Source organism: Myotis lucifugus, unplaced genomic scaffold, assembly GCF_000147115.1.
Source record: "Myotis lucifugus unplaced genomic scaffold, Myoluc2.0 scaffold_207, whole genome shotgun sequence".
Classification (NCBI taxonomy): domain Eukaryota; kingdom Metazoa; phylum Chordata; class Mammalia; order Chiroptera; family Vespertilionidae; genus Myotis; species Myotis lucifugus.
Genome location: NW_005871255.1, coordinates 415,853 through 439,836, shown reverse-complemented (window position 1 = coordinate 439,836; position 23,984 = coordinate 415,853). Strand labels below are relative to the sequence as shown.

The 23,984-nt window shown below is 47.3% G+C and overlaps 1 protein-coding gene across 20 annotated transcripts in view; it reads right to left on the bottom strand.

The window, feature by feature from the left end:
• Positions 1-4,070: 4,070 nt before the first annotated feature.
• SIPA1L1 (signal induced proliferation associated 1 like 1) overlaps positions 4,071-23,984 on the bottom strand; it is a 322,135-nt gene continuing 302,221 nt past the window's right edge. For 12 of the 20 annotated variants that reach the window (XM_023761346.1, XM_014463336.2, XM_023761343.1 and 9 more), the window contains 7 exons: positions 23,151-23,390; positions 21,450-21,615; positions 16,115-16,361; positions 10,045-10,188; positions 8,189-8,318; positions 6,563-6,644; positions 4,071-5,999 (listed from right to left, as the gene is read on the bottom strand). In XM_023761346.1, the coding sequence (XP_023617114.1) occupies positions 5,856-5,999; positions 6,563-6,644; positions 8,189-8,318; positions 10,045-10,188; positions 16,115-16,361; positions 21,450-21,615; positions 23,151-23,390 (1,153 nt within the window). In that variant the 3' untranslated portion in view covers positions 4,071-5,855. The other 8 variants (XM_023761359.1, XM_023761352.1, XR_002831389.1 and 5 more) reach the window with 7 other exon arrangements.

Sequence of the window (23,984 nt, the reverse complement as noted above, 5' to 3'; positions counted from 1 at the left end):
TTCCCTCTAGTGTATTTTTTTTTAACATTGATTTTTTACAGAGAGGAAGGGAGAGGGATAGAGAGTTAGAAACATCAATGAGAGAGAAACATCGATCAGCTGCCTCCTGCACACCCCCTACTGGGGATGTGCCTGCAACCAAGATACAGGCCCTTGACCGGAATCAAACTTGGGACCCTTTAGTCTGCAGGCCGACACTCTATTCACTGAGCCAAACTGGTTAGGGCTCTAGTGTACTTTTCTTTCAGTTATTGTATTTTTTTTTTTTACCTCTGATTGGTTCTTTTAAAATATTTTCTAAATCTTTGTTAAAGTTCGCATTGTGTTCCCCTATTCTCCCAAGTTTGGTGAGCATCCTTATGACTGTTACTTTGAATTCTTTATCAGGTACTTATCTCCATGTCAGGGCTTTGTCCTGGTTTTATTTTCCTGTTTTTTCATTGGGACATATTTGTCTCCTAACTTTGACTTTCTGCATTTGTTTCTATTAATTGGATGAAACAGCTACCTCTCCTGACATTGAAGAAGCAGCCTTGCATAGAAGTGACGTCTGTGGAGGCTGAGTTCCAGGTGGCTCTGGCAGGCTGACTGCAATTGAAGTGGCCACTGATGTGCCAGGGGTGCCTTGGCAGGCCAACTGCTGGGGCTGGAGCTGGTGCTGGCCAAGCTCTCCTGAGGCATGTGGCTCTGGGGATACCCTGGGGGCCAGCTGGCTGGAGCTGGAGCAGGCACAGGGCAGAGCAGTTTTATTGCTGTGCTCAGGGCAGGTGAATCTGCACAGGAAACCCTAAGTGATACCCTTCCTTACTGCAAGGTTGCCCCATTGGGGTAGTGTTCCCACAGTTTCTATCTCTCCTACCCTTCTCTATGCGTCTCTCTCTCTCTCATTTGATGTGCAGAAGCTGTTCAACCAGCCCTTGGTGGTTCTTCAGGAGAAACTGATCTGTAGGTAGGTATATATTTGCTGTGTTCATGGGAGGAGGGGAGTTCAAGGTCTTTCTTACTCCACTACTAGTTTATAAATATACATTTTTGGTTAACTCTCACCTGAGGATATTTTTTCCATTGATTTTTTTATTTTTTGAGAGGAAGGAGAGAGAGAGGTTCATTGGTTGCTTTTTGCGTGCACCAGGTATTGAATCTGCAACCCAGGTACATGCCCTTGACCAGGAATCAAATATCTGACCATTCAGTGCGTGGGCCGATGCTCTAACCCAGCCGTGGACAAACTACGGCCCACGGGCTGGATACGGCCCGTTTGAAATGAATAAAACTAAAAAAAAAAAAAAAAAAAAGACCGTACCCTTTTATGTAATGATGTTTACTTTGAATTTATATTAGTTCACACAAACACTCCATCCATGCTTTTGTTCCGGCCCTCCGGTCCAGTTTAAGAACCCATTGTGGCCCTCGAGTCAAAAAGTTTGCCCACCCCTGCTAACCACTAAGCACATGGGCCAGGGCTCTGCTCCGCTATCCTCCAAGTAAAGAATTCTTGATAGTTTTGGGCCGGTCTGAGGGCAGTAGGGAAATTTTGGTTTAGTGATTTGAAGTTGGATAGGTTCTTGGAGATTGGGGTAAGCTGACCGAGGTGATTTGAAAGTCAGTGACTGGAAGCCAGCTCTCCTTGCCTGGAACCAGATCTGACTTTTAACCCCTGTGTGGCCACACACCCTGGGCCTGGCTGGTGGTTCTTCCACTGCCACGCCAGGTCCTGCTTTCCTCAGCATCCAAACTGTCAGCCCCCAAAGTCACGAGGTCATTCCTTGCCAACCTAGTAACTAGTCTCATACCATTACCGGTGGGTGGGGAGGACACGCCAGTCTGTCCAGGTAACACAGGAATTAAAACAGTCATGGCAAAATTTCATATAAAAGGGGCTTTAAGTTTCCTTTTTAGTAAAAATGAAAAAAAAAAAAGCCTTCTTTTACCTAACCACACTCTCTTTGGCTATCCTTAAGCCTGTTTCCCCCTGTAAGGTACTCTGTGGTCAGTTAACCTGTCAAAATAACACTCAGATATCTGGACATAGTTAAGTGCCTTGTACTATAGTATCTATTTTTTAAAAATCATGAATGGGTATGGCTATCCTCCAGTTACCCCTTTTCTCCAAAAGCCCTGCCTCTAAGCCATCACCTGGGAAACTGTAAAAACTATAAACTCTAAGCTCCCACCCCGACTTGCTAAATTACAGATGCTGGGGATGTGGCTGAGTGACGCTGACGCAATCATATATTGGAAAAGCCTTCAGATATTGGAGATGGAGGGCAGGGGAGACATGCTTGACTGTCTTCAATTCCCAGTCACTGGCTTTACACAGGATTCTATTTAATCCTCAAAATAGTATGTAGATAAGGCCACTACTATTTCACCAGATGAGCAAACCAAACTAAAAAAAGATTAGATAGCCCTAGCTGGTTTGGCTCAGTGGATAGAGCATCAGCCTGCGGACCAAAGGGTCTCAGGTTCGATTCCAGTCAAAGGCACGTACCTTGGTTGCAGGCTCCTCCCCAGCCCGGGCCCTGGTCGGAGCTCATGTAGGAGGCAACCAATTGATATGTTTCTCTCACATCAATGTTTGTCTTTCCCTCTCTCTTCCACTCTCCCTAAAAATCAATGGAAAAATATCCTCAGGTGATGATTAACCAAAAAAAAAAAGAAAAAAAAGAAAGAAGTTCGCTAATTTACCTAAAGACACAATGCTACATAATGGCTGGGACTTGAGTCCCAGTCTAAGTCAAATGTCTTTTTCTAATCAGAGAATGACAATTCCATATGGACAGGTCATTAGTGGCATCATTCCTATGGGGGAAAGGCAGCCACATTGTGGTATCACGCTTTAGAAACCACCGTTGGTGTCAAACAGCGTGCATGTTTGTGTGGGTCTGTAAGGCGAGCCTTCTTGCACTTGAACCTGTTTGGCTCAGCGTGGGGGGAGCAGCACCAGGTTGCTGCTGGAACACGTCTGCTGTGAGACCGGATGGACTCCGTGCAGGTCACTCTTCCACTTTTAACTGAAGCTCTGCCCTCAGACGCTCACTTTTATCCCCACGTGGAGTTACTACTCCAACCCAATCCGATCTGTTTACAACCTGTAGCTCATTTCCAGTGCCATCGGCCCCTCCAGCCAGCTCCTGAAGGAGGACCCTCTATCACTGTAGGCCGATGGCACCTTCTCCCAGGAACTGCCAACCGACGACCGAGGCCTTCAGAAATAATGTAGACACCCTCCAAACCAGGTAAGGATCATGGTTCTCAACTTTCTGGCCCTTGAAATACAGTTCCTCATGTTGTGACCAAACCATAAAATTATTTTCGTTGCTACTTCGTAACTGTAATGTTGTTACTGTTATGAATCGTCATGTAAATATCTGATATGCAGGATGGTCTTAGGCGACCCCTGTGAAAGGGTCGTTCAACCGCCAAAGGGGTCGCGACCCACAGGTTGAGAAACACTGGAACAGACTGCTTTAGCATGTCAATCAGAGTATCTCGTGGCATCTGGCGTCACCCCGTGCTGTTAATTCTAGAATCTGTAGAATTGTTGCACCAATTAAAAGGAAGAAACTCTGTTAGCTCTCAATTAGCTGCACCACTGGAGAGGAACAGTGACGTGGTAGATTTTGCAATTTTGTTTCCTTTGGCTTCGGAATGCACTATTTTCTCAGTAGATTAACTTTTCTAATTATATTTTGCACAGCCTAATATTAACTGGCATTTGTATTTCCTGAGCACACAACAGCTAACACTGAGTTGGGGACACAGTAGCGGCCAAAACTGTGCTGGTCTCAGGGAATGACAGTGCTGTTGTGGAAAATCCACACGTGGATAATGAACAGAGAACTAATTATAAAGTGCTCTGCAAATATTAAATCTGCAGCAGAGAAGGCAAATTAGGAATTCTCCATGGACATGTGAACAGAGATTAAACAAGCTTATTGAAATTCTAAAAGGAACAGAAACTTCCAAGAATCGTCTTTCGCGTTAATGGAGCCAGATGAAAAGATGAGGCCAGTGTGTGACTGGGTGGTCGTTCAAACAAGAAAACCTCAAGCAGTAATACCAATGCGTTTTACAAGAGCGTTTAAAATGAATTTTATTGTTGGACTTTTACAAGTAGTCTTTAAAGGCTTCAAACAAGAACTCTGTTGCAAAACTCTAATAAATAGCTTGCCCCAAGTCCCCAAACAAAATGTAAATCAAAGTAAAAACTAAACTCAGGCGGATAAGCAAGCCTTCAGAATGCTTAAATGCTAGTGACATTTCTCATTGATACAGAGATATCAGGCAATGTACAATCTCCTTCACACACGTCAGAGACCATTGAGATCTTTACAGAGCACTCTGAAATCTTCCCATTTCCATGACAGAAATGTCACCAGAAAAAAAAAATCCCATGGAGAAATCACAATCATGAATGAAACTGTAGCATAAAAGTCTGGGGCTGGGGTCCGGGGAGAGAGGAAAACCCACCCTGTTTCTTTCAGGGCTGGAGCGAGGAATGAGTCGGGGTTCCTTGGGGCAGGGAACGCCCAAGCAGATGACACTAGATCGCTGCACGGTCCCCCTGAAAGGGCACAGGTGTCAGCTTCCTGACAGTTATGAAGGCTAGAAACAGGGCCGCCAGGGGCTCCCCTGGGGTCAACACTGCTGGGCCCAGTGTGTGCTCTGCGGGGCCCAGGGCCTTGGAACAGCGGCCCCAAGCAGCTGCGTCACCAGGCAGGAGAAGGAGCACAGGGCCCATTTCTGCAGCAGAACCCTTGGATGGCCGCAGAGGATGCAGAAAATGCCGTGCTTCGGGTGCACACTGGGGCATGCAGGTTTCAGAAGCCCATTCCACCATCACAGTCATTGCTCCTAAGAAGCAAGTACTAAAATTCACAATTTCACATCCGCTTTTCCTAGTTTCAGATACTGGTGAAATCTTGCTTTGGAGACAAGGGTTTATTACTTTTTTAATATGGTCATTTTGAGTGAGCTAAAAATACAATTTTGCTGCCTTTTTCATCGTTTAAAAATCTCCAACACGATACTTTTGGCCAAAGTGCTACAGATAATATTGCAGGTTGAAAGAATTCCGAAATCAGTGTTTGGAGCCCGGAAGCTGCAGGGAGGCCGATTCCAATTGGGTGGGATTCACTTAAGCCAAACCGAGGGCTCTCGCTCCGAGGAGCACACAGCACCTGGGCCATCTCCCCCGGAAAGGAAGGAGGGAATGAGGGCACAAGGCAGGACTAGAGGGGCGTGGCCTGCAGGCAAGGCTGCCTCTCGGGTAGGGCTTTGCTGTAGGATAATAACCCAGTCCTGCCAGTCTCTGCAGGACAAGAACCAACAGCACGGATCCTGCACGAGTCAGCAGCAGAGGCAGGCCCTCCCTCCCCGGCATTTTAGGAATGCAGGAAAGGAAACCCCTTCCCCAAATACACAATTTTTAAAACCTTTTACTTTCCTAGGAACAATGACATTTGTCAGGATAATGAGGGATGGGTTGCTGGGGTTACCTGAAATAGTCAAGAAAGAGCCGAAGGAAATAGAGGCAGATAAGCCGGGGAACCTTGTCCTAGGCCCAGTTTCTTTTTAAATACGTAACAGATAAAGATATTGTGCAAAAAAATAAAGACATTCACATTTTAGCAGTTAAACTTTATTTTACTTTTTAAAATTTTTACTTTTTTGTTTTTCTTTTCTACAAAAGGCAGACAATGATTGTTGATCTGCAATTGTTGTGTGTGTGTGTCCCCCCAAAAGTGGGCCGAGTAGGTAGGAAGCTGAGCGGGGAGTCTGAGAACGCTCAATGGCATGACCAGGGCCTGCACAGCCTCCGGGAGGCTCCGGCCGCTCCGGGCCCGCCTGCCCTAGCTCATGTCGATGGTGTTGAAGACCCACTCCGTGAACTTCTTCAGCTTGTCGGAGGCGTTCTGGGACTCCTCCTGCAGCCTCAGGTTGTCCTCGCGCAGGTGCTGGACTTCTGCCTGAAGGTGGGCTTTGTCTTCTTTTTCCTGAGGCAGAGAGAAAAGGGCTGAGCAGGGCACCCACCTCGCCAGGCTGCCGGGGAGAGTGGCTGTGGGTCTGTCTGCACCCGCCGCCCGTGTCCACTCTTCCTGCCACTAAACTTCTGTAGCCAGGCCTCGTCCTGGGTGTTCAGATCCGCTCACCCAGGGAGCAAGACTGCCAGATTCACTACAGTTTATCTTGGAATGTAAACAATGTGTTTTAATGTCTTTGTTCATAAGGACTGTCTTGCAGTTTAGACTGCTGTTCTGGTGGCTGCTGCCTTAATATAGTCAAAGCCGCTCGAGAAACAAAATAAGGTGAAGGTCTCTCGGCACAGAGGCGCGGCCACAATGACAACATGTGGGTCTCGGCTTCTGACCCACGTACAGGGGTGGGAAGCTCAGAGGGGGCGGCTGAGGCTCGAGGCTTCCACAACGGGAACGCGTGAAGGCCTTCTTGCACTACGTGGCCAGTGGGAACCGAGCTCCAAGGAGCCCCCCAAACACCCACCTCTTACCCCACTAAGGAACACGACATAGAGGGGCCGGCCGCCTGAGAAGACGCCTACCTTCTTCAGGTCTTCCCGAAGCATCTTCAGCATCCCCTCCAGCTGGTCCACCTTAGAGGCCAGAGTGGGAGAGGAGTCCTTACTGCTGGAACGAGAAACAGTCCACGTTGGCGGGAGCCTCCCGGTGGGGTTTGTTTGGCATTTTTTAAAATGAGGTGGCTGTATTTGTAACATGGTTTTCAATGTCAAATTACTCAGGATGGCAAACCAATGTGCATGTTCACTTTAAAAAAGAAAATGGTCATCTCAACAAAAGGCTGTACAAGCAGGAACTACAGCCAATCCATGGCTTCCTTTGTTCCAGAGGCTGCATTTTTATAACAAAAGAACACAGGACAATGAGTGAAAATGGTCTCCGTGGCAGCGCGCCTTCTGGCAGGTTCACCGGGAACAGTGCCACGACTCCTGTCTGCAGCGGCTTTAGGAAGAGGGGCTGATGTAAGTGCCACCTCGGGGCAACAAGGAGGGGTCTCGGGTCCCCAGAAAATAGTCTGTGACCACTGTCCAGCTGTAAGTTACTGGGCTCACATCTTAAAGAGTCTAAATATCTTTACTTTTAAAATAAGACTACATGTTTCAGAAGCTTGTCAGCCTACCCTTAATGTCTTATATTCTTTGCTATTATGATCAGCAAGCTAGACACATAATTTTATTTTTTTTAAATACATTTTTATTATTTCAGATAGGAAGGGAGAGGGAGAAAGAAATAGAAACATCAATGATGAGAAAGAATTATCAATCGGCTGCCTCCTGCATGCCCCCCACTGGGGATCGAGCCCGCAACCCAGGCATGTGCCCTTGAAGTGAACCCGGGACGCTTCAGTCCGCAGACTGACGCTCTATCCACTGAGCCAAAACAGCTAGGGAGACACACAATTTTCTTATTCTCTATGTGTCCCACGGCTGACCACTGAGATGCTGTAATATACAGTAAGTCCGCACTTAACACCACGCATAGAATCTGCAACTTTAAGTGAAACGACACGTAACAACCAATTTTGCCACAGGCTCATTGACATAACCAAGAGTTAAGTTGCTTCGGCATCCCATCAACGTTACAATGAAATGATGGGACCGCTGGTATAATAATGTCACACGTACATCCACTATCCTCACCACCTGGAATGGAGGGGAAAACGCCTGCCTCTGCACGTTACACAGAAGTCAAGTCCATGTTCTTAGCTCACAAGAAAACCCTCTGGGACTCAGTTATTGCTCATTTATTTTACATACACTCTTAGGTACCCCGTGGCCCAGACCTAGTGCAGAGCTGGAGCTGCCAGGACGCAGGCACATCCATAAGCATGACCAACAGGCGGCTGCGGAAGGGACTCGAGGGCTAACCACACAGGAATCTGGGGATGTTTTAGCACAAATGACTCTTCTTACCCTGCTTCCTAACGCCAAGGGTATGAGTGTATGAGGCATTAAATAAAGAATATTCGTAATTCCCACTCTCAGCTACCAAGGGCGGGTTAACTGTGTTTGCAGTATCCAGTTACAAGTGTTCTAACTGAAACGGGAGGAGCTGGCACTGCGGTGATGAGCCCCCAGCTCGTCGAGGGGCCGCCGTCTCCTCCCACAGCTGCTGATGTAGGTGACGTGTATGCAGGGGGGTGGCCCCACCTCTGGGTGACCCACCTGCTGTAGGACTTCATCTGGACCAGGGCCTGGTCCTCAAGCTGGTCGCTGTTGGATGCAGCACTCAAGGGGCGATGGTTTTCATCACTAGCAGCAAAGAAGGAGGCTCTCTGGACTGCAAAGGAGGCAGAAACGCTCAGCAGCTGGGAAACATCCTGGGCTCTGAGTCAACATGTGGCCCACACTGATCCCCCAACCTCACAGGAAAAACAGCTGTTCTAAGCTGCAACAGGACAGTAGCATTGTAACTGTCCTTAAAAAATAGTTGCTGTGCATCCATTTTAGTCCCCCTTTTCTCTTATCAAATTCTCCCTCTGTCCAATGTTTCCCTGGAAACAGGCCTTGTGCCAAGTTTCCAGCCCAGGCTTCCCACTCAGTGGTGACGTCAAGTGCATCAGGAGCTCGGATTGGGCTTCCTGAGGCTCCCATGGCCACCCGGTGGGCTGGACCAACCCACACCCGTGTGCTTCCAAGTGTCCCAACTTAACCCTCGAGCCAAGAAAACAGAATCAAGTTTAAAAACTCCCATTAGAAACACAAAATGTCTACCATTCTTTATGTACAGCCAGGGCAGGAGAGACGGTCAGACAGGCCCCAGGCTTCCCTGAGCCCCCACTGCCCTGGTTCCAGCCTCACAGCAGAGAGAGGGCGGCAACTCCAGTGGCACAGAATGGGGGGCAGGAGGCCGGGAGAACCTGGCTGCACCCACTCGGACTCTGCCCCATGGGGCAGGTGGTATATGCACATGTATAGACTGTGTCTATATAAATGAGAGGGACCCACAGACTGAAGTTTAAATCCGAGTTAGTCCTGGGACTGCGGTCAGCTACATGGGGATTCCCTGCTGACTGCGTCATGGTGGCCTGACTTCCAAGGCCTAATCAATTTCTCCTGAAAACTGGCGCTTGTCTGAACAGCTACTTTCAATTCTTCAAAGAAGAGCAATAAACACCACCCCCCCGCGCCCCCAAGAAATCATCTGCTATCATCATCTTTTTGTTGTTAATCCTCACCTGAGGATATTTTTCCATTGATTTTTAGAGAGAGTGGAAGGGAGGGGGGAAGACAAAGAGGGAGAGAGAAACATCGCTGTGAGAGAGACACATCGATTGGTTGCGTTCCGCCCCCCCCCACCCCCCCCTCAAGCCTGCAACAAATGTATGTGCCCTTGACCAGAATCAAACCTGCAACCCTTAGTCCTCAGGCCATTGCTCTTGTCCCTGAGCCAAACTGGCTAGGGCCTGTCATCCTCCTTTTATGAAGAACGGAATGATGACCTTAGAATGAAGTCAGTTTATTCCAAAAAAGGCACCTGACAACCTATGTCAGCACACAAGACAGCACTGCAGTTTTACATACGCCAGTGCCGTCGAAGGACCATGGGCCTAGAGCAAGCACTGGGCCGGGGGCTGGCACGGGAACAACGCAGACAGGACACGTGCCACCACCCTTGGGAGGGATGACTGTGCGACAGGGGCGGGCCCAGCACCCTAACAGATCCCATGTGTGTTTAGCAATGATGTCCTGACGATGTGATGAAGGACCACATTTTTCTCCTTCAAGTGACAGTTGGGACCCCCTGCCCTTCCCACTCAGGGAGGGAAGGCACCATGTTATGAATTCCTCCGGAGAGGACACACCAGGCTCCACCTGACTGAATCAGAGGGTGTGAGCCCTGCTGAGCGCTCAGTAACAGCTTAGCTGGTCCTGGCTGTGCCAGTGATGGGTGGGGGCTGTCGCTGTGTCCAAGAACACAGAGTGAGGGAAGCTGACCAGCACTCACACGGCAGCGTGGCCCTGCGTAGGTCCCAGCCGGACTGCTCGATCCCCAGTGGACTCACCCTCATAGGCCTTGGCGGCATCCACCAAGTTGGACCAATCCAAATCGGCAGCAGCATCGGGCAGGGGCATGAGGCCGGGGTCGGGCATGGGCCTGCGGGCCTCCTGGACGTCGGTGAGGGAGCTGTCCGAGGCGGAGAACTCTCCTGCGGGAAGAGATGAGCGATCAGATGCTTCTCGGGCCACAGACCACTCAGGAGCTGACCATCTCCTGCTACCACGGCAGGTCTGTAAGTCGGTGCCGAGAATCAGCTTCTAGTCGAGCAGGTCTTAGTGGCCTTTTCAAAACTGAGTTCAACTACAAATTGGCTTCCTCCAGTCTTAAAGTCATTTTTTTATAACCTCCTCCTATCTCATTCCCAGTGGTGTGACTGGGGAAAGGCAGTTTTCCACTGAGGAATCACGTCTGCTGTGGCGGGAGCTGCTTGTCTGCCTTGGGGTCCAGGGCAGCCCATATCTCACTTTTCCTTACGGGCCAGGAATTCGGGCTGGAGTAAGAGGCCTCCTCTCCTTCCCAGGGATAAGCACCTCCTGGGCCATAGCAGTCCAACATCTGAGCCTCTTCTAAGGTGACAGTTTTTAAGATAGAAATATTGAGCCATCGTAACAGCTGACCTTTGCTTGGCCCCATGAGGGCGCTGCTACTGCTCCAGCTCATGATGTGAGAACACAGAGGGGGACGGGGCTCAAGAAGGCAAATGCGGTCAATAGGCCAGGAGGGGGTGGGAAGAGGGCAGAGCGCGCAGTTTCGTGAGAAAGGCCGCCCAGAATAGGACTGACACTAGCTCTCATGCAGAATGGATGGAGCTCCCAGCTGAAATGCGCAAGCAACTCCAGAAATACCTGTTTACAAGGAGTTAAAAAGTTTCATCAATTATGAGAGCTGGTAAACCAGGGTATATTTAGTGCTTGTTTTCCCTCCCAAATTACACGAAGAACGGCTCTGAAGTGCAGCTGCTAGTTATTAACGTGCTTAAAATTAGCACGATTATGAGTTAATGGAAATAACAAATACTGCCAGAAATTAAATGCTCAGTTCTATTGAAACTCGCTCCCACCAAGGGTAAGTAGGTGGAACAGACAATTTTGTGTGTCACTCATAATCCTCTGCCCTTTTCATTTCTGGGGCTCAGTTATACGGGGGGAAAAGAAGTCACCCCTCCCCATGGCGCACACTCATTTCCGTGGTATTCCCACCACACGAGGCCAGGCCGCGGGACCAGCCAACAAGGACTGCTCCGCTTAGGACACGGGACCCGGTGCTGCTGCCCGACTTCCGTGAGAGCAGGAGGAGATGATGGGCAGGTGCTCAGGAGACTTCCCATCCTCAGGGCTGGGCCTGTACCCTGGGCTCCGTTGGCTGAACGGTGACTGTGGGTGTTCTGGGCTGCCCTCAGAATGGAAGCCTCTAGAAGACAGGGCCTGCACTGACAGACACGTGCAGAGAGGCCTTCACAAGGTTTAAAGGCGTGCAGGGGCGTTAGAGAGGCACTCAGGGCAAGAAAGTTGTAGAAGCAACGGAACTCAGGGGGAGTGGCCCCAGTGTGGGGACAGAAAGGGAGAAAGGATTCTGGCATATCAGGTCACTAGCAGGAGGCTTTTTCTAGAGTCTGGATGGTAAAAAGTGCAGCTGAAGGGGGTGAGCTGGCATGATCCCCAAGTGGTGCCTGCAGGGTTAGGGGGGGACAGAACGGGAACAGGGACCAGGACAGAGACAATGGAGGAACATTCACGAGTGGGCGGAGAGCTCACAAAACATGCAGGGAGAAAGCACACCAGGCAAGCAGCAGTTTCAGAAAATACTGCTCCGAGAAGCAGCAGAGGAAAGGAATGTGGGTTTGAATGGACACAGAATTCCCAGAGGGGAATAAAAAGGGTAGGAGGGAGGTGTATATACAATAAACAAGCAGGAACATAGGTTCCACAGAGATATCAGCTGTGCTGGGTCATAGTGGGGAGGGGAGGTACAGAACCCTGGAGTGCAGCTGGACAGAGGGAGGAGAAAAAGAAAAATAACAAATTTAAACCCATAGTCCCAGAATATGGCCTTCAGAAACCTGGGATCTAGTGCGGTCCCAGAGCAAACAAGGCATTCATGAGCCAAAGGCAAACCCAGGGAGGTACCCCGTCATTCATATGCCTTTTCCTCACATGCTTGCTCACTGATGAATGAAGGAGCCCACAAACAAGTGGTAGAGACCACAGACAATCCTCATAGCTGGGAAAGACAGAGAAGAATGTCAAGCCTGGGTTTCTATGGTGGTTGGAGGGAGGCAAAGGATATAGTGTCTAAGAAGTAACTACACTACTATTAGCCAAATTTACCCAACCTGGTGAAATACTAATTCTCAATCCTTTGTATTCAAATTCAAATTCAGCAGGCCTTAGGAAAGGCCTGGAAGTCTGTATCTTTAACAAAGATCCGATAGGGCAGCTTTGACGCGCATCTGGTGCCCAGGATTTTGCGGCTGTCACCCAGGGAGGCGCCTTGACTGCCTGGCCGTGGTGGCCGGGGGCTTGCATTCCCGGGTCCCCTGGGACTGTCACAGCCGGAGAGAGTCTGGCAGTCTGTCACCACCCGCACTGCACAGAAGCAGTCTGAAACAGTCTCCAGTCTTTCTGTGGAAGAGGCTTATGTGCTTGTTCTGGGACTGGCCTAAGGAAGGCTCGGATTTGGCCTATGAAGGGCTCTCGGGGAACAGAGGCTGATGGGCGCCATCTTTCTTCTTTTCCTCACTCCAGCTCACCAGTGTCTCCTGGAAGAAGTTTATACACTCATCTGACACCTCGATTTTGTGACTGCCGCCGAGGTGGCACCTCTAGATGGCCTGGTTCTGGTGACCAGCACGACTTATGCTTGCAGTCCCACAGGATGTCAGATATTTATAAACTTTAAAAGCTGTTGTCAGAAGATCTGGCTTCCTATTAGCCTGAGTGTAAGTACTGGCTGAGATCCTCCCCTTTAGGACTGTGACTGACAGGTCTTGGCATACCCTCAACTATGAGCAGTCACTAAAAATAAAATTGATTGCTTGGATATCCCAAAGGTTTGAGAGAAAAGAGCTGGGGTGGGGATTAATAGTAAGGTTGTATCCCTTACATGAGGCCACTCCTTTAAGACATGGATGAAATATACATTCTTCTCAAGCACACATGGACAATTATCCAAGATAGATCATATTTAGGCTATAAGACAAGTCAATGAATTTAAAAAGATTCAAATCATATCAAGCATTTTTCCCCACCACAATGGTATGAAACTTGAAATTATAAGAAGAAAACAAAAATTTACAAATATGTGGAGTTTAAACAACATGCTACTGAATAACCAACAGGCCAAAGAAGAATCAAAAGGGAAATAAAAAAATACTATAAGACAAATGAAAATATAAGATACCAAAACCAATGGGATGCAGCCAAAGCAGTCCTAAGAGGGAAGTTCATAGTAATAACTATTGAACAATTATTCATCAAAAAATTAGAAAACCTAGAAGAAATGAATACATTCCTACAAACATATAACCTACCAAGACTGAATCATAAAGAAAAAATCTGAACAGAGCAGACACATTACTAGTAAGGAGACTGAATTAGTAATCACAAACCTACCAATAAATAAAAGACCAGGACCAGAGGGCTTTACAGGCGAAATCTACCAAACATTCAAAGAAGAATGAAAAACTACTTTCTCAAACTCTTCCAGAAAATGGAAGGAATAGTTCCAAACTCATTTATGAGGCCAGCATTTCCCAGAGACCAAAATTAGACAGGAATGCCATAAAAAAAGAAAATCAGAGGCCAATATCCTTGATGAACATAGATGCAAAAATCCTCAACAAAATATTAGTAGACCAAATTCAATAAGACATTAAAAGGATATATGGTCAATTAATTTATAACATAGGAGCAAAGAACAGACAACGGGGAAGGGAGAGTCTCTTTAATAAATGGCATTGGGAAAACTGAACAATCACATGCAAAAGAATGAATCTGAACCGTTATTTTATACCATACACGAAAATTAATTCAAGATGGATTAAACGCTTGAATATAAGACTCCTAGTAGAAAACATAGGCATTAATTTCATAACCCACAGCTCTTAGGTACACCCCTTCAAATCACTTAGGGCAATGAATTCTTAGAACTGACACCAAGAGCAAAGGCAACAAAAGCAAAAATAAAACAAGTGCAACTACATCAAACTAAAAAGCTGCACAGCAAAGAAACCATCAACAAAGTGAAAAGGCAACCTAGAAGTGGGAGAAAAATATTTTCAAATAATATATCCGTTAAGGGGTTAATATCCAAAATATACACAGAACTCACAACTCAAAACCCAAACAATCTCATGACAAAATGGGCAGAGGATCCGAATAGACTTTTTTTCCCCCAGACATTCAGATGGCCAACAGGTACATAAAAAGATGCTCAACATCACTAATCATCAGGAAAATGCAAATCGCTATCACCTCACACCTGTTAGAATAGCTGGTATAAAAAAGGCAAGATATTAATTTCTAGGAAAAAAAATAAAAGCAAGATATAAATGTTGGTGAGTATGAGAAGAAAAGGGAATCCTTGTACACTATTGGTACTAATGTAAATTGGTGCAGTCAGTACGGAAAACAGTAAGGAGGTTCCTCAAAATAAAACTACCATATGATCTAGCACTTCTATTTCTGGGTATTTACCCAAAGACAATGAAAACACTAACTTGAAAAGACAGAAGCACCCCCATATTCATTGCAGCATTATTTGCAATAACCAAGATGTGGAAATAATCTAAGTGTCTATTGATTGATGAGTAGATAAAGAAGATGTGACATCTATGCAATGGAATATAGTTAACAGCTATAAAAATAAAAGTTTGCTATTAGCAACAACATGCTGGACCTTGAAGGCATTGTGCTAATTGAAGAAAATCTGACACAAAAAGGTAAGTCATGAGGATATAGAGCAGTGGTTCTCAACCTTCCTAATGCTGCGACCCTTTAATACAGTTCCTCATGTTGTGGTGACCCCCAATTTCATTGTTACAAATTGAACATAATTAAAGCATAGTGACTAATCACAAAAACAATATGTAATTATATATGTGTTTTCCGATGGTCTTAGGCGACCCATGTGAAAGGGTCATGCGACCCCCAAAGGGGTCGCGACCCACAGGTTGAGAACCACTGATATAGAGCATGTTGACTAGAGTGGGGCACAAGTAGGTTTACAGGTGTGAGTACGCAAAACAGAGTTCATTCTTGTATTACTATTTATTAACTACTAGAGGCCCAATGCACAAAATTCATGCAAGAATTAGGCCTTCCTTCTCCCGGCTGCCAGCACTGGCTTCCCTCTGGCACCCGGGATCCGGGCTTCCCTCCCTCCGGCCGCCAGCAGGCACCTGGAACCTGGGCTTCCCTGTGGCCGCTGGCAGGCACCCAGGATCCGGGCTTCCCTCCCTGTGGCCACTGGCAGGCACCCGGGACCTGGGCTTCCCTCACAGCCCTGGTTTCATCTGGAAGGACGTCCCGGAAGGATGTCTGGTCTAAGTAGCATATTATGCTTTTATTATTATAGATTGTATTATTTCCCATAGGAACAATTGTAAACCTACTTTTGCCCACCATATACTGTACTGCAACCTGAAAGTTGCTGGGAGAGTAAATCTTCAAAGTTCCCATCACAAAAAAATAAAAAAAATTGTAACTATGTACGGCAATGGATGGTAACTAGACTCATTGTGGTGACCATTTTGCAATATTAACAAATATCAAATCATTATGTTGAATAACTGAATTACAATGTTATATGCCAATTATACCTTAAATAAAAAAACACACACACAAGCATGCATCCCAGGTGACTCTTACGGTCTAGTGAGGTTGAACGTTTGTCCCCTGTGGTCTGAGATTACTGGTGAGAGGCTAAATGAAGGAGGTATTGGTGAGCCAAGATAACCTGAGCACGCTAGCAGAACTTCCTCCAGCTATCACTCTTGGAGCAAACTGAATGCCAGCCGTCTCTGACACTGGCCGCCATCAGCAGGCCTATTCAGCTGCAGCTGAACACAGACTTACCGTGCAGCGACTTCATGCCCAAGGTGTAAGAAGGCCTCCGCAGTGGAAGAGACTTGGGGAGAGAAGGGTACGTGCTACTGAAGAGGACGTCGTTGGGCAGGGCTTGGTCCAGAAGTGAGGCCCTCGAGGTGAAGAAGTGCTCCCTCTGGCTGCTGTAGATGCTCTCATCCGACAGCGTCCTGTGCAAGGCCCGCCTTGAGGTGGGGGTGTGGGGGAAAGGAGACTGAGGCGAGGAGAGCGCATGGAACTGAAAAACAGGGCCAAGACAACAGGAGGTCAATTTTCCGGGTCACACACCCAGGGCCCAGGTTGTGGGGAATGAGCGGGTTAACAAATTCACTGCTCTCAGGCACACCCGTCAAACCCCAGAGCCCAACCAGGGAGCCTCAAGGTCTACCACCTCTGTCTACATCCTTAGGGCCAACCTGAGATCCCCAGAGCCCACCATGCTGCCTATCAGTGCTCAGTGCATAACTCAGACACATAATTAAAAGAATCCATCAATACTGTGTCATGATTTAGAACAAGATGAGGACCAGACAATGTGAGCTGTTGTTGAATCCTGTGTCATTGACCAAACCATGTCATCTCTCTGAGCCCAGCTCCTTGTTTATGAAATGGGGCACATCATCCCTCAGGATTATTAGGAGGGTAAATGAAACATGGACTGATCACAACATATATCAGTGGTGTTATGAAGTAATGTTACAGCCCCCAGGGAACAGCCGTGGAGCCAAGAAGGTGTCCTCAGATGCTTGTCAAGTGACTACATGTTTGCTGGGCAACAAGAGCATTTGATCAACACAATATATTAGTGCAAATAATAGCTGGCGCTTGGTAAACATTAACTACTATAATTATATTTAATGAGTTTTGGCGATAATTTATTTTTTGAGATAGATTTCTATTCCTGAAATGAAAACAGGAAGGTCATCTTTATAATTGACAAGTATTTATATAGTTATGGAAAAATGACACATGTTCCAGATTCCAGATAGCTGTATCTCTTACTGATGTCTTTTGCCTTGGTGACCTGATTTTATTTTTTTTTAAATATATTTTATTGATTTCTTACAGAGAGGAAGGGAGAGAGATAGAGAGTCAGAAACATCGATGAGAGAGAAACATTGATCAGCTGCCTCCTGCACACCCCCTACTGGGGATGTGCCCGCAACCAAGGTACATGCCCTTGACCGAAATTGAACCTGGGACGTTTCAGTCTGCAGGCAGACGCTCTATCCACTGAGCCAAACCAGTCAGGGCGAGGTGAACTGATTTTAGTTGAGATTTTTCTGCAAAGAGCAAGCTTCTGAAAATTCCATTCATTGGGAGACAACAGACACATTACCAACATGTAAATATCCAGCATCCTGAAAGCCAACAGAGTATTTGGTCTGCTAAGAATAACACTATATTTATTCAGTTCCTCTTCGACTACTGCTCTCCTTGGCAGGGAGAACAATGTGGGGACAGCTGAAGGCCTGAGGAGGAGGCTGAGTCCTGGCAGGAAGCCACGCAGGACTTTCCATGACACTTTGAAGGGGCAGAGAGACAATGATGCAGCAACGGCTCTATTTAGAGAGCTGAGCATACAGAGTTGACACTCAGGTTCATTCATGTGCTAGGGTCTAACACAATTCCATTAAACAAACCAAGAGTTAAATCAAGTCAATACTACCCACAGCATGGCATGCACAGTTGCTGCATAAATATTTTAAAAAGTATTAATCAAAGGCATTGTAAATGAGCCTCAGGTGTAGCCAATTGTGTGAAAACTCTGCTCACTTTTAAAAATGCATGATGAACTAAACCCAAGGTATGTATGTGCTTGCCCAGAAAACTGAGCTACTGTGATAAACGCTTTGTGAGGCTTTAAGTGGAGGGAACTTGGTCTGGAAGTAACGATTTCTCATCTCACTGCACAGAGTGGGAATCAGAGGTTACAGAGCTTGCCAATTGCAATTAGAAAAAAACAAACCAAGCAGGTCACCTCTCCTCCATCTGCAAGCTCCAGGACCATCACACAGGCTCCTGCCTATCGAGTCAGATCTTGGATCTCCATTCAAAATCTGCTCAGTCTTTGTTGGCACCTCTGGGTTCAGCAGAGGGATTTCCTTCTCCTGTGCATATTCCCACCCTGATGGTTTTACAGGAGAGAAATTTCCCACCAATTCCAGTTTCAGTCTCATCAGAAAATACTGGTGTACTTCAGAGCAGTAAACACTGCCTGGAAGAGGCCCTTTGAGCAGCGTGCTTTATTATAAGGTCTAACATCCTGCAGGAAAGGGAGGCCGGATAGGAGAGGAAGGAAGCCATCGGCCCAGGCCCAGAGGCTTTCTGCGCATTACGAGTAGTAGGACCTAGTCTTGTCCAAACTCGTGAGGGTGGTTCCTCACCCCATCCCCCCTTCAATTCCAGTCTTAAAGGTGCACACCTCTCTGGTTCCGGCAAGCGCCCCCTCTACCTTCCTGGCAGGTCAGGCCTGAGACTGCCGAGTGGCCCCACCGAGGGCTGCCAGCCCCTGGGAAAGAACCTGGAGTTGATGGCTGACTGGGAAGGGATCGAGAGCATCAGGCTGGGGGTTTTCAAGCTGTGCTCCCAGGAGCCTTCAGGGTTCATCACAGCCTCATTGCTTGTGGAGAGATGTTCAGGTGGGACCCAGGACCATGACACCCACCCCTCTCATCAGAGAGACCCTGCTTTCTCATCCTACATATTGGACTTCCACGTATACTTTTATTCAATAAAAGGATTTTTGTGCTTTAAAATCATTTGGGCGCCACTGACATACTCCGGCCTTCTATTTCAAAGCCTAGGAACACGGCCTGGAGAGGTGGCGCCTTGCTCCAGGTCAGTCTGCTGTTCTCTCACTTTTGCAGCCCTCCTGGCTCCCAGTGAAATGGGAGCACCTGCACTTGCAACAAGCAGGTGTCAGGTCTTCCTGAGCCCTGGAGCTGTGTGAGGCCTCTTCCTTTGGTCTGTGCCTGAGTGCTACCAGAACTATTGGTTTGCACTATTGTCTGTTCACTTGCCACTGTATGCAGCCCTCATAGAAAATAGGGTTATTCATCCAGCCGGCGTGGCTCAGTGGTTGAGTATCCACCCATGAACCAATAGGTCACAGTTCCATTCCCTGCCAGGGCACATGCCCGGGTTATTGGCTTGATCCCCAGTAGGGGGCATACAGAAGACAGCCGATCAATGTTTCTCTCTCATCACTGATGTTTTTAGCTCTTTCTCCTCCCTTCCTCTAAAAGCAAATAAAAACATTTAAAAATTTATTTTAAAAAAGCTTTGGTTAAAAAAGAAAATAGGGTTATCCCATCTCTGTCTGCCAAGGAGGTTTCTTGCTGGCCAATAAAGCCAACGTGGTGTGAGTGGCTCCAAGGGTCACAGCCTGAAGCTGCCGCTCCTGGCATCTGGAGCCTGACGCAGTGGCCTGGAGCCGTGAGCCGGGTGTGACCTGGAAGGTTCTCAAGGGCACACTGGCCTTCCTGACACAGCAGAGCCACGGGCGTTTAGTCAGTCTCAGAAGACACACAGAGCTCCTTAGCTGAGCTCATCTGAAACCAAACCAGAAAGGATGGGACTGGAGAGAAAACAGGCTATTTCCAGCTCCTGCTTCCAGCCTTTTTATAGTAATAGTTTCAGCAGAAGGATTTACTTTTAGAGGGTCTGACAGTCACATAATCACAGCTTAAAGAACGTGCACCCCTGTTTCAAATAGGAATGTTAAAGTAATTCATTTTGGAAATAAAAGCCAAGACCTAAAATAACAGCAAAACGGACATTTGCTTTCAATTACTTCCAGCGCAGGAGCGAATCAGAAGAACGCGAGCGTTAAACTTGCCCCTTTCCAAAAATGTTACACTAAGACTTGGAGGACGGATTTCTTTCATGGCAAGTTTTACTCTCCTCTAAATCAAAGGAAAAATGTAAAATAATTTTTATTTTTAAACTGGTCCTTAAGCATTTAATACACCTCATTGGGTTTTGATGGATAGAGAAATTTCAAGTGCTATCTTTTGTGAGGTTGCTAAGGAAACGGTTTGTACCCCGGGTGATGAGTCAGAACTGTTAAGTGCTGGCTTATAGAACAGAAATCAAGAATGGCAAATCTTTAAAATGATTTATGATCTTAATGTTTATATTAATAAATCATTTCTTTTGCAAAACTCAAGATTGGGCTTTGGAGTCCACCTCAGTTCTGTCGATGTTGACTCTAAGTTTAGGAGGTGTGTCTGGCCTGCCTGGAGGAAAATGCATGTGTGCTGAGAAAGCCCGAATGGGATGGGACCACTGGGCTCCTGCAGGGCTTGCTTCCTGCTTCTGGTCACAGTCTGCGGGTGGTGAGTAGTTAACAGTCTAGCTTCCATTTTTAATCAATTCTCATAGTTCTTAAATGAAGCTTGCCAGTCACGTCAAACAGACTACAAATCATTCATCTAAGAACCTGGTGAACAGAACACAACGACGTTCACTGCCACCTTCCTGGGTAGATGCCCTTCTCCTGGGACTACCCGCTACTGCAGACAGAAGTGCCTCATACTACAGTGAATACCTTTGGGCCCCGCTCAACACACACGGGCTCCGAGCCCTGAGTGCTGCTCACCTCAGGGGACAAGAGCAGAGAGTCCAAGCTGAGGTGAGCGGAACCTTCCACATGGCTATGCAAAGGTGCGGCCACTGACACACAAACCAGTTCTAAGCAAATGGGGAGGGGGAACGGGTTCTGGGACTGGATGGGCAGGGCCTGGGTTCTAGAGAAGGCCCTGCAGCCTGGACTTCTGAGAGGGAGGGGGAGGAGGCTTTATGAAGTGGAGAGAGCCTGGAGGTTCTGAAGGTGAGTGTGCAGACCATTTGCTGGACTAGAGCACCCAGGGTAGGGCCAGCGTTGGGGCAGAAGCAGGCCAGGATGCAGAGTGCTGCGGGCACACAGGAAAGGGAGCCCTTTGGATAGAAGGCACTGAAGCCCTTAGAGAAAAATGTCCGTCTGACGGGGGGCCCCAGATGCCCCTGTGGAGTTCCGAGGAACAATGGCACTTGGAGAGTAATGTTCAAGGAAGAGCGGCTTGTGCACCGAGCAGGGAACCCTGGGAGAAGAAAGAACCCTGGGGGTAGGACAGGCTGACATCCACCCAGACTAAAGGGATGTCGCTGCAGGAACAGAACATTTGGAAAAAACTGTGAGCTAATTATTGGGAAGATTAGGTGATGGTGGGAAGAGGTTTCAATGGGGAGGAGCTGGGAACCAGCTTTTTGGAGGGAGTAACTGGCGAGCAGCTCCGGCCCGTCTGGCCTCTAACTGCTATTTGCCCCAAGCTCTGTCTTGTACCTTAAAGTTCTTCTGGGATTCGGGAGTTGGGCTTTCAAGGTCGATGAGTTTCTTGAGATCCTCCTCGATGGTGGACTTGGAGGCTGGCTTGGGAGATGCTCGGAGGTCCCTGGTGGAGGCCCGCAGCCTGGCGTGGGCTATTTCATTGCCATCACTCTGATGACGCCTTGAATAAAGGAGAGAGATGGCATGAACTGAATCAGTCCAGTGGACCCAAGGTCACAGTGGGCTGGGAAGGATTAAGTCATTGGAGAGATGTTATAGGAGAGAAAAGAAGAATTACTTCTGTTCAATTACATTGGAAGCTACTCAGGTAAGTTATTGTTAAAGAAATGAAACCAATTTGAAACATAAACTAAAAAGTCTGATGAAAAAAATCATTCTTTTACAGGAAACAATTAGCTCTACCAAGCCAAAATTAGCAACAGATTTTTTAATAAAAGACACAGGGTATAAATCCCAAATGCAATCTTTGTGTAGACAAAAACAATGTAATTGAATGAATCATTTATTCTTTTTTTGCTGTACTACTTTGTAAAAAGTCCTTTATATATATATGTAGTCACTTACTTTCTAATGTTCCCTCTGGTGCCTCCTGGCCCAGTTAAGAACCAGATGGGAAGGCCGTGATTAATACCATCAAAGGGACGGGGGGGGGGGGGGAATCTTTGCACCAGAGTGTTGATTTTCTGAAGTTTGTTCTTCAGACATATCATCTTCCCTCTTACCCGAGGTTTTGCTTTCTGAGGTTACATTTACTCAGGGTCAACCATGATCCAAAAGTATTAAATGCAAGAATCCAGAAATAATTCTTGTTTTAAACTGTGTGCCATTCTGAGTGGAGTGAATGAAGCATGTACCTTCCTGCCCGACACGTGAGTCATCCCTCTGCCCCGCATATCCCCAGATGGGTACACTACCCACCCAATAGTCCCTCCTAGCCGCCCCAGTTATCAAATCGTTATCACTGAGAGACCACATTCACATAACCTGGTTACAGTATGTTGTTATAATTGTTCTATTTTATTATTAGTTATTGTTGTTACTCTCATACTATGCTTAATTTATAAACTATCAAAGGTGTGAATGTATAAAAAAACACCCATAGTATATACAGGGTTCGGTATTACCTGCAGCTTCAGGCATCCGCTGGGGGTTATGGCACGTATCCCCCATGGATAAGGTGATACTAATGTACTGTTTCCTAGGAGATCTAAGACTCTCAAATCTGAATATACTGCAATACACCTTATTTAAGGAATGGAGTGGGAGAGATAATTTAAGACAAGTTTTACTTAGAAAAAATAAGTGCTGCTCAGTGATTAGAACTTCGGCCCATGCACCGAATGCTCATGGGTTTGACTCCTACTAGAGGGCACATACCTGGGTTGCAAGTTCGATGCCCTGCCGTGGTCGGGGCACAGGCGGGAGGCAACCACATGAGTCTCATGTTGCTGTTTCTCTCTCTTCCCTTCCCTCCCTCCCTTCCTTCTACTCTCTCTGAAATTTAATGGAAAAAATATCCTCAGGTGAGGACTAACCAAAATAACAACAACAACAATAATAATAATCTCCCTACCAAATCAACTCTTCCCTACTTCCCAGCCTGGCTACCTCGGCCACAGAAAATTGCCTCAAACTTTCTGTTCTCTGTCATGTTACAAGCAAACCACCCAGTAAGAGAAACAAAAGAATTCTTACTTTCTTGTGTCCATAAATCCCACAGAATTTATGGTTCCTTCGGGTTTTTTCCATCCAATCAGGTACTTGCTAGTTGCGCCCTGGCGAGGGTAGAAAGTCCTAGGACCAGACGAGGAGGACGAGGAAGAGGAGAAGGAGGGTGCGAGCTGCGAGGAGGTGGCCGGATGAAGCTCTTCCTTAGGGGAACTCCGGGCACTGGTGAAGACGACGGGGCTGGCAGAGTGGCGGGAGCTCATGGTGCTGAGGAGAAGCAGGGCAAAGACAAGGGCCACGTGTGCGTGCGTGCATCGGGGTCAATACATCAGCGGGGGTGTCATCTGGACAGGGTTACGGTGGGTTAGGAACAATGGCTATTTCATGGAACATGAATGGGGATGGCTGGTCGGCCTTCCGTGCTTTCTCTCTATAATTTAAATGTCTGCTGTCAGGGTGAAAGGTGGTCAGGGGGTCAGTCTGCACTTTACAGTAAAGAGTAGGATAGTGAGACTTTGAAACACACTGGCACCTCTTAAGTTTGCTACAGGAAAGTCTACAGGAGGCAAGTGGGGGCAAGCCTGCCGCAAAGGCCCAGCAGTCTCAGGGCCTTGTGTCTTGCTTTCCTCAGAACCAGGGGTCATGGCAACGCTGCCAGGCCCACGCCGAGAACAGTAGAGGAGACGGGTCAGGCGTACAGCTTACACTCACATCCCGGGCCCAGGGCCACACTGAGGCCTCCCTAGCCACGGCACCTGCACGAATGCTGACTCTCTAGAAAAAGCTGTTCATCACAATGAGCTTTCTTACACTGCACACAAAACCCAACTCAACATGGATTAAAGACTTAAGTACAAGATC